The sequence below is a fragment of the Trachinotus anak genome, unplaced genomic scaffold (genome assembly GCF_046630095.1).
Source record: "Trachinotus anak isolate AG129_WGS33_773 ecotype Australia unplaced genomic scaffold, CSIRO_AGI_Tana_v1 ptg000010l, whole genome shotgun sequence".
NCBI classification, from domain to species: domain Eukaryota; kingdom Metazoa; phylum Chordata; class Actinopteri; order Carangiformes; family Carangidae; genus Trachinotus; species Trachinotus anak.
The window spans coordinates 4,971,723-4,982,647 of NW_027273861.1; the positions used below are offsets into that span (position 1 = coordinate 4,971,723).

Genomic DNA, 10,925 nt, shown 5'->3' on the forward strand with positions numbered 1-10,925 from the left:
GGGTGGATGATCAAACTTGTGAATGAAAGGACAGGAGGCTGTGATCCAACTCCAACTGGGAATCTTTATTGACTAACTGACTTAACAGACTTTCTAATGTGTTGTGTGTGCGCCAAAAAGCTGCTTAATTCATTTTATAACTATTGGATTTTATAAACAATGTGTTTCTAGATCCGGACCTGTCAGCCAGAGAAGAAAAACAACAAAACGCTATGTGAATTAAAATGTGCCTGGATGAGCCTCTGAAGTTAACCACAATAAGTGATCTCACTGGAATAATTTACTATATTTATGTCGGCTGATCTGTAAAGAGTTACATTTTCACAGTACCTGCTCCCTCCGTCTAAACAGTGTTACAGGAGCATCTCAGTTGCCACAGGTTAGCAGACATCTAGTGGCAGGGGCCAAAACTAAGCCACGTTGCTAACAATAGCAGGCACATTTTACAGGAACACCAGACAGAGGCAGGAATAGCCAGAAGATCAGACGCCCTTATTATAATCTTTGTCCTTTTTTACCTTTGTAAAGCATCAAATAATGTAAAGCAACAATGTCTGCTGGGTCACTGAAGTGAGCTTCACTGTCACTAACACACAAACACAGTACAAGGTTATTGTGTCTCATCACGTGTTGGAGTTTAGTGGCAGAATTGATTTTATGGCTTTTCAAAACAAGCTACTGCATCAGTGCAGAATTGATTATTTGATGTTTTAAACTACTCAACCTGGACATATCAAAATATACACAATTTTCATATATTTTATTCCTTATTTAGTAGAAATTATAAACCAAAATATGTTTATGAAGTGCAGAGAGTGTACTTTTTTAGTTTGGTCCAACTCCAAAAAGAGAGTGAAACAAGTGAGTTGCAGCATAATTTACAGAAGAATTTGAGAACACCTCATGAGGGAGTAGTTGTCCCATCAAAGGTGAGGACAAGGCTCCACACAGACTTCCCTCTAACAAGCTGGATACAGTTGACTTTGAAAACTGCTCAGTGCTGGCCACTGAGGACAGATGGCCTTGGGCGCAAATTGAGTGGTCAAGCTCCAGCACCGTCCAGACAGACCAGCACTAAGCTCTGAAATGGGACAGAGAGGAGGCCGAGCCTGGCAAAGATACAAACACAGTAACAGTCAAACACAGTCAAACTCATATGATGAATCCATTAAGGATAAAATGTAGAGTGAAAGTGTTGGGGATTAAAACCCGATACACTTTGAAAAGAAAATAATATTGAAATAATCACAGTACATTGCAGCACCTGTCTTTTTGTGACAGTAGAAAGCATGTTCCTCAATATCTCTTAGCATTTCATTTCGAGCCAGCAGCACTGCCTCCTGGTGGCTGCAGACACCCTGCACACAAATAACCACTTTTTTGTAATTTTCCAAGATTCAAAAACAGAATTAATTTCCTGTTTTTCCTCCACAAAGACTTGCAAATTAAAATGCATTTTCACAATTCGCATCACAAACAAAACTCAAAGTGGCAGTAAAATCGACCTATATATAAAAAAGAGGGAACTCATATTTCTAATAAAATTGATAATTAATCAATTGACTGCAAGCTGAATGGTTAATCTGGTAGCAGGTAGTATTCCAGGGTAGGCCTACTGGTTTATTATGCACTTTGTAATGTATGTATTTATAAGCAATCTTCTCTGTAAAAGGCTTCAGACACTCTACAGATCAGTTATATATAAATATGTTTTTTAAATACGTGATGTACATTTCCAATACATTTTTACACTGCCCTTCAATGCACTGTAACTTAATCTACAGTCAATCACTGACACACTCACAGAGAACTGCTATAATGAACAGTGGGCAGTATTTACCCTGCTTCTGAGTTTGGACTACAAAACGCTTCGGTGGTACTACAACTACACGCAGCCCGTGGCTTGTCCGCCAGTATCCCATGATTCCTCGCTCCGTGTGTGACCTCTCGGAGCACGGGAAGAAGAAGCGGCCCTGCTCACGCTGGTGGTGGCGCAGGGACTGACTGGCTACATTGCTCGGTTGTAGATCATGGCTGCGTCAAAGCCAGTCGAGCCGCAGTCCGGGACTGGACTACCCCGCTGGCAGCTGGCACTGTTAGTGGGGACTCCCATAGTGCTGGGAGTGGGTGCAGTTTACCTTTGGAACCGCAGCAGAACGAAGGAAAGGAAAGGGACCGGGGAGCGGAAAACACCAGAAGGCAGCGCCAGTCCCGTACAGGGCCAAGACGGCGCGGCTCGACCCGGCCAGCAGCAGGAGAACATGGTAACTGTTGCCTGGAGACTGCTCCTGCCTCTGCTGTCAGTGTCGCGGTCACTGCGTTAGCATGATGCGCCGTTGTGTAATGCGTCCGCTGTGATGACTAAAACCCACCGCTGCGGGTACAGTCAAGGACACCGAACCGCACCGACGCTGTCAGGGACAGTTACCCTCACCAGAGCAAGGCCGATAGCGAACATGGTGGCAACCGGCTCACTGGTGGTGGATTAGCCAATGTTAACGGCTAGCTATCCATTAGATAACGTTATCACGGAAGCTAGCTAGGTTAGCTAGGTGAAGTAGCCTGGCTGCAAATGTCTAAAGCCTGAAAAGCAAGAATAATCGACATACATCGTACCGGTAAACACACGTGGGGACAACATGGCGAGCTGTTAATTGGTTTTATTTGCACAAGTTTAAAATGGTAATGCTTTTGGGAATACTAGCTATCTCCCCGGCAAGTCAAGTGGGGCGGGGATGGCTGTCATTTGAATCAGTCTGTTTTGACAGTCAGTTTTATTAGATTGTATAAAAGGCTGCATCAACCCCATCACTTTGTGCTATCTTGCATTAGTTATGTGCAATACCTAATTTACATAGCTGCTATTACTCGCTCGACAGTCCAGAGTCCAAAAGTCTTACCTTTTTTTGGAGTGATTGGGTTTTCAGCCAAAATATTTTTAAATATTAGTGTTTAACTAAGCTCAAGCTACCTTAGGGCTGTAGTATAACCAAGCAAACATTTTACCCAGCCTTAATCTAGTGGCAGTTCTCACAGGTAAATTGTCAGTGAGACGTGTCTCTGTCATTTTTGATTGTGTAAGTTTTTAATTTCTCTTGATGTAAAGTGCACGTTTGTCCACGTTTGGAGTAATTGTGGCTTCCATGTGTGAAATCACACTGTAATTATGAGAATTATATTACTAGTGTGAGATAGAAATCTTAAAATATGAGAACTGTCTCATAAGTATGAGATCATTTCATCATAACTGTGAGACATTTGTCAGGCAGGATTGATGAATATGAATGTGAAGTAAACATTACTATGCTAGGATTGTGTAGGCATCATAATTCATTGCAGTTATTAAGGCACACTCAAAGCACACACGGGGAAGCTATGGTTGCTCTAGCAGCTTTCCAGTGTGGGCTCTATAAACCAAACCAGTGGTCCTCAAAGTAGGATCCTTGAGGGCGTTCCTGGCGGTCCCCAGCAAAAGGGGAATAATTTATTTTCACTATAAATCCATCCATAGATAACAATGACAGAACGTATGACTGTTCTGGTCAGTTTCGTGGTCCTTAAATTGAAAAGCTTTGAGAGCCATTGCTTCAAACATAGACATCATCCATTGGTCCAAATATACATGTTGTTGCAGTGTTTGTTATTGTCAGTGAAATGTGTTTCCTTATCACACCATTGTAATAATTTAACTCAAGAAACCTGAACTTGAATTTTGAGCTTTTGCACATTTTGCATGTTTGTTTTATGTTTGTTATTTTCAAATTGTGTTCCTGTAGACATAGTTGTTTTAAATTGCTTCTTTGTTGCTCTGACTTGTCACTTTGATGGCATTCAATCCTCAGCACATGCATGCAGTTCACCTGAAAGTGAAAGATGCTGAGGGATATTTTATTATGTAAAAAATCTGTCTTGATCCAGTCCACTGAGTGACAGGGAGACTATTTAATCAATAAATGTTACCCTTTCTCTCTCTCTTCTTTAGAGCCCTTTGGATCGGGCCCAGGCAGCAAAGAATAAAGGCAACAAATACTTCAAGGCTGGCAAGTATGAGAACGCCATCCAGTGCTACACAGAGGCCATTGCTCTCTGCCCGACAGAGCAGAAGGCCGATTTGTCAACGTTTTACCAGAACAGAGCAGCAGCCTATGAACAGCAGGTTGGCATCACCTTCTTTTATTCTGTGCAGAAATAGTTTTTAATGTGAAAGACCTTTACAGTTTGAGATATCTTCATTTAGATTCATTAAAGAAGTGAGTTTGTCGATATTATGCCAGTCCCATGTTGAGGAGACCTGGCCTGTGCCTGCCACTGATTATCCATTAGTTATGTGTCATGAGTGTTTTTCTAACAACTGAAAGCCAGAAGGGATGGCATGCCTCTGCAGAAAACAATGTTTACCCGTTTGGTAAATGTGTAGCAGATTCTGTGCAAACCCCCAACGTTTTCAAATCTTTTCACCATCATGTTGGACGGAAGGTTTACCTCATGAGTTCCTCTGCTCACACCAGCTCTCCAACTAAAAGTAAAATGTTTCAACTTTGATTAATCAGTGAACTCAGTAACTTTATTACGGTGCTCTTAACCATTTGTTTCTGTTCATTGCAGATACTGTTTTAATTTAAAGATTAGTCTGAGGTCTTCAGATCTCAGTATCACCATAGTTTTTTGGTTATTCTTTGGATTAAAATCAATTAATTTGTTAAAAATATTTCTTTCATGTTGTGCATTTCCTTTGTAATTTTTAGTAAAACTGTAATTAGGATTTACAGCTATTATGAGAAATGTTTTGCCCCTGAGTTATTTTACTAAATGTCTATATATCAACATCTGTATAATCAGGGAAATATTGTATTAAGTGCTGTTAAAAGTTAAAATAGCAGCTTTAGTGACAATGACTCACATAGCCATTCATTTTTCTACCAATTTCATCTCCAAATAAATTCAATAAAATATACAAATGACATCTGTGTCTTTGTTGCACCTGTAAACTGTCTCTGGGTAGTGGTTGTTTGGAAGATAAACAGTCTGTAACTGTCATTTCAGATGAAGTGGACAGAAGTGGTAGAGGACTGCTCTCAGGCCGTGCTGCTAAATCCACGCTATGTCAAGGCTCTGTTCAGGAGGGCTAAAGCTCTGGAAAAGCTAGACAACAAGAAAGAGTGCCTAGAGGGTGAGACACTGTTCATTCTTCTCAAAATGTCTGTGTTCAATTTAAATGTAAAATGTGTGACAGTTATTGACATTGACATTGTCGGTTTTGTGTGCGGCATATCGTCCAGATGTCACAGCGGTGTGTATTCTTGAGGCCTTCCAGAACCAACAGAGCATGCTGCTGGCAGACAAAGTGCTGAAACAGCTGGGGAAAGAGAAAGCCAAAGAGAAATACAAGGTATTTGTCCTCTTTAAGAGACATTTCTTTCTACTTTGTATCCCTGAATTTCTCACAATTAACTTCTGGTTTCAAACCCCTCCTCTGTAGAACCGTGAGCCGATGATGCCCTCTCCTCAGTTCATCAAGTCCTACTTCAGCTCATTCACTGATGACATCATCTCGCAGCCCCTGCAGAAGGGAGAAAAGAAAGATGAAGACAAGGACAAAGAGGGAGAAGCAGCTGAGGTCACTGAGAGGTCAGAGAACTTTTTTGTTTGTTTGTGTGTTTTTTTTTTTTACCAGGGACAGGAGATTGGTGGTGTAAAACAAGATGGTAATGTTCCATAGGAGTCTGTGTCCTGGTGTTCACACAGTTTTCACTTTCACTTTCGCTGTACACAGAAATATTGAAACTCAGTGGGCAGGTTTGCAGTAAAAGTTTTGAACACATTCATGTTTTGGTGGGGTTGGGGGGGGGGGGGGGGGGGTGGTATTTGTGCTTCAAATTTAGCACAAACATTCACTTGGACTTAAGGGTGAACTGATTAGATTTTGGTGGTCAAAGGTCAAGGTCATGGTGACCCCACAAAACACAGATTTAGCCTTGTGAACACAATATCTCAGTAACGCCTTGAAGGAACTGCTTCAAATTTAGCACAAACATTCACTTGAACTCAAAGACGAACTGATTAGATTTTGGTGGTCAAAGGTCAAGGTCAGTGTGACCTCACAAAACAGGTTTTATCCATTAGTCAAGACTTCGCACAGCAATTCTGAGACAAATGGTTAATCTTTTATATGACTCGATAAACAGGGATGTAATCTGAAACTAGTCTGAGTGGTGGGGGCATACAACCAGCACCGTCACTAACTGATCATTTTGGTGCCTGACTCTGAGCACAAGTTTTACATGGTAAGCAGGACAGCAGTTCTTAATTCTTTCTGTGTCATGCCTATCCTACAGTTAGATTATTTAAATATTAAGAGAAAAAGGTTGTAATTGCCTCTGACTTTGGAGCTAGCGACGCAGTCATTGAGTCATGTGTCCTCAGGGGAGTGTGGATGTGTTCAGAAATTGTCATGGTTTTTCACTTCCGATTCTGATCTAGGAATTGAAACCCTAACTGTGTCGTTACAGTAAAAGTCAGGGGGAAGATCAATATCATCATGATTCATTACAATATCCACAGGAGATTTTACAGGAATTTTGCAAAAACAGTAGATAAACACTTTTCCTGATATGTTTTTTCTTTTTCATCTCATTAGCTCTGGCTACCTGAAGGCAAAGCAGTACATGGAGGAGGAGAACTATGACAAAATCATCAGTGAATGCACCAAGGAGATCGAGTCAGGTGGTCGATACACTGCCGAGGCCCTGCTGCTGCGTGCCACTTTCTTCCTGCTGATCGGTAACGCTACTGCTGCTCAACCTGATTTGGACCGGGTAATCAACATGCACGACGCCAATGTGAAGGTAAGGATGGTTTGTTTAATGAGTTCTTAGTTGAGATTATAAAAAGGTTAAGATATGAGCAGCACTTGCAGTATACAGAAGAACTTTATTATTTGACGTTTCAGCTTGTGGCAGTCATCAGCGTCATCACAAAACATATTAAAAGCAACATTAAATAGGGTAAGTATGAGACAGAAAAAAATACAAAACAACAATTTTATGCTAACACATACATATCAGTCAGTGGGGCTTCTACAAAGATGGGTTGGGCATATGGTCATGTGGCTTCAGGCCAATCGTCTCAGGCTGGTAGAGCGGGGTAAGGGGAATGTCCAATAGAGGACATGGGTGACAACATATAAGACTTTAATGATAAAGTTTGTCTGTATACTGCAAGTGTTGCTGGAGTCTGAACCTCTTCAGACTTTTTCCTCCATACATCTTGGAGGTAAGAGGCGTTGTGCCAAAATCCTCTACTTTGCATCTTAGTTGAGATCATCAAAACAATTCAGTGACTGAGATAGTTGTACCACTAAAATCCTTTCTGGAAGTCGCTTTGGAAAAAAGCGTCTGCTAAATGACTAAATGTAAATGTAAAAGGGGCTACAAACATATTGTACAGCCAGTCGCTGACTCCTTGTAGTTTAGGTTAAGGTTCATTGAATGTACAGATAATCATTTGATTTGGTCATTTTGAGAAAATGTACCACACAACACACAAAATATGTTGTGATTAATAAATCCTGTTCCTTGACAAGTTCTCAGTTCATTTCAGAGACAGTTTGGCAGTTTACCTGGACTTAAGTGTAGTCAAAGACAGAATATATTGTCTGAGAAACATGCCACTATAACTGCTTATTGGTTTTAAATAATCAAAATAGGCATGGAGTAATCTAAATCAGCCTTGACTTTAATTAATACCACTGTCTGGCAATTTATGGAATCATTTGTATGTATTAACAAAAATATCCTTAACAACACACTACAACCTGACAGACTCTCTCTCTCTCTGTGTTCTATAATTGTCACAGCTACGAGCCAATGCTTTGATCAAGCGTGGGAGCATGTACATGCAGCAGCAGCAGCCTCTGCTCTCGACACAAGACTTTAACATGGCAGCCGAGATTGACACACGCAACCCTGATGTGTATCACCACAGGGGTCAGGTAGGAGGTTAAACTACTGTCTTTACCGTCTGTTGGGTAATTTATTGGGGGGTCAGTTTGTCATTTGATTTGGTGTCAGATGACAGGTACTCACTTACTGTTTGCACTGTCTCTGCCACAATGCAAAATGGTGGCCATGTGTTGTTATACCTTTATAACAAGTGTATTTCCTCTCAGCTGAAGATCCTGTTGGACCAGGTGGACGAGGCAGTGGGGGATTTTGATGAGTGCATCCTGCTCAGGCCTGACTCTGCTCTGGCTCAGGCACAGAAATGCTTTGCTCTTGTAAGTTATCAACTAAACTGAAAAGCGAGTTTCCCTGACAATTATCTCTATTGTTTATTAAATGTTTTTTACTTTTTATTTTAATTTGGTCTTTTTTTACATTTAGTATTTACCATGCCTTGTACAATTTAAGTTTAGCTTCTAAGTTTGTTTTGCTCTTGTGCTCTTTAGTACAGACAAGCATATACTGGAAACAACCCAGCACAAGTACAGACAGCCATGGATGGCTTTGAGGATGTTATCAGGAGGTTCCCAAAGTGTGCTGAGGGCTACGCTCTATATGCTCAGGTATGAAATCAAAACCTTACCTATTATTTATTTGCTCTGCTCACTGTATAACGTGTCCGTCGTGAAGCTTTGCATTAGGGCATGAAAATGGCCCCTTTAGACGGTGTTGATGTGTATAATATGACCCTACAATCTTACAAGTGGTTTTTGATTCATCTCAGGCTCTGACTGATCAGCAGCAGTTTGGAAAAGCAGATGAGATGTATGATAAATGTATTGAACTGGAACCAGACAATGCTACCACATATGTCCACAAGGGGTAGGCATTCTCCCTTTTTCATGTTGTGGTTCATTTATAGTTACAGATTCTTATAAATAGGTCAAGATGGTAATTGTTTGATATATGTCTAGGTTGTTACAGCTTCAATGGAAACAAGACCTTGACTTGGGTCTAGAGCTCATCAGTAAGGCGATTGAAATTGACAACAAGTGTGACTTTGCCTATGAAACTATGGGAACCATTGAAGTGCAAAGGTGAGATTAACAGTTTATTCCAAACCACCCATTAGAGGTTTTCTTCCTAACCTGCTTGAAATAACCAGGATTTTCTTTTCAGGGGGAATCTGGACAAGGCCATAGAAATGTTCAACAAGGCAATTAATCTAGCCAAGTCAGAGATGGAGATGGCCCATTTGTACTCATTATGTGACGCAGCGTACGCCCAGACAGAAGTGGCCAGGAAATATGGTCTGAAACCCCCAACACTCTAACTTCTCTGCCAGTTGATCGCCAATCTCAGTCTTCATTGCTGAACCTAACTGTGTTAAAACTGCAACTGTCTGACTTACTTTGATTTGTAGGAAAAAAAAGAGTACTGGATTATATGAGAAAATAAATGAAGAGCCCTGAATATGTACCATGTTTACATCACATTAAAGGGGTTTGTTGTCGTGGAGAAGGATTTATGTTCACAATCAACCTGAGGCTGTGATGCAGGTCTCTGGATGTTGGGCTGGAGCTGGGGCTGGGGGTGGGTGGGGGGTAGGGGGGTCTAAACAAATGCAGCCCTTTGCTGGTACTTCATTCAATCAGAACACCATCATAAAACCTTTTGATTGCTCAGAATAAAGAGAAAGGAAAACCATACATGAATGGCCATGTACACCTGTCTAAATTACTAGTAACTATGTGAAATGTAGAGAAGAGCATTGAAATGTGCTCGGTCCGTTGAACCAATCACTGACTTAAAAGCTTCTGTGACACTTTTAAATCTACAGTAAATACTGTGAGAGCTTTATATAGTTCTAATGGACTGTTCACATGTTAATTTATGCTGATCTAAAGTGTTTTTGTCCAGCTACTTCCATATTGTAACATACAGTAACAGTTTCGAATGCAAGATTAAAATTATAGTGAAATGTATAATGTCTGTGTTTATAATGCTGGAATTGATCCCATGGATGTGGGGCAACAGGAAGGTTAGTTTAATGTTTTTTGTTTTTTTTTTTTGTTTTGTTTTTGTTTTTGTTTTTTTTCGTTTAATGGTGGGATTGCCTGCTTTATTTTTTTTTTTATATACTTTGTGCAGCATGTTCACTTTATAAATAAATGTAAATGCAATGCTCGTGCTGACATGAACACTAGGAAAACCCCAACTATAAAATACTTTGGGCAAAACACACCTCTATTAGAAAAACTTAACCAACTTTGTCTATTTTTTTTTTTTTTTGAAAATGTTATTTTTGAATTGCTTCTAGTGTCAGGAGATGTCACAAGGGATTGGCTAGTCAGTGGTTTTTCCTAGCTCACTTTAATTAAGAGACATGATTTATTTTCTATTTGTAAAAATTTTATTTTCATGCTACATTTGATTTCATCTTTTGACAGAGTGAACCTTAAGAGTGTGATTAGATTTTTTCCCCTCTTCTTTTCAAATTAATTTCCCACATCCCACACCTTATTGTTTCCAGCCTACATGCAGCCCTAAGAATCTCTTGGTACGGTGTATGATTTGGTTCTCAGCATCCACACACTGTAGAAAATAAAAGTAGCCACCACTGCTGAATGTGTGTATGTTAGGAGCATTTTCAATTTTTAGAAAACCAAATTGAAACTCTCCTGTTCCCTGTGACATTCATTAATCTAGCAGTAGTAGTGGCTACATTTGATTGAATATGTTACAATGCCAAAGAACCAAATCATGCATTCCAGCTGCAGCTGTTGAGGGCGACTTCACAACAAAAATCATCTTTCTCACTTAGAGATCCATTGAAACGTCACCTCTTAGAAATGGTTGAAACCTTAAGCAGTTAATCTGCAGATATCCACTGAATATTGGCTGTTTGATAGAAAATCGGTGATATGTATGGTGACCAAACTGAAAGAATATGAATCCTAATAAAGTTATAATTCCTGGAATGAA

General features: G+C 40.2%; 1 protein-coding gene and 1 long non-coding RNA gene across 2 annotated transcripts; one reads left to right on the top strand and one right to left on the bottom strand.

Annotated features, from left to right (window-relative positions):
* Nucleotides 1-976: 976 nt before the first annotated feature.
* On the bottom strand, nt 977-1,977 carry LOC139626667 (uncharacterized). The gene is made up of 3 exons (XR_011692375.1): nt 1,841-1,977; nt 1,265-1,358; nt 977-1,109 (listed from the first exon to the last, which is right to left on the bottom strand). It is a non-coding gene; the product is annotated as an uncharacterized lncRNA (long non-coding RNA).
* tomm70a (translocase of outer mitochondrial membrane 70 homolog A (S. cerevisiae)) lies at nt 1,933-10,925 on the top strand. The gene is made up of 12 exons (XM_071487080.1): nt 1,933-2,264; nt 3,983-4,156; nt 5,044-5,170; nt 5,280-5,389; nt 5,480-5,628; nt 6,638-6,845; nt 7,856-7,990; nt 8,168-8,275; nt 8,447-8,563; nt 8,725-8,822; nt 8,915-9,037; nt 9,120-10,925. Exons 1-12 carry the CDS (start codon nt 2,031-2,033, stop codon nt 9,271-9,273), a joined length of 1,737 nt encoding a protein of 578 aa, XP_071343181.1. The 5' UTR covers nt 1,933-2,030; the 3' UTR covers nt 9,274-10,925.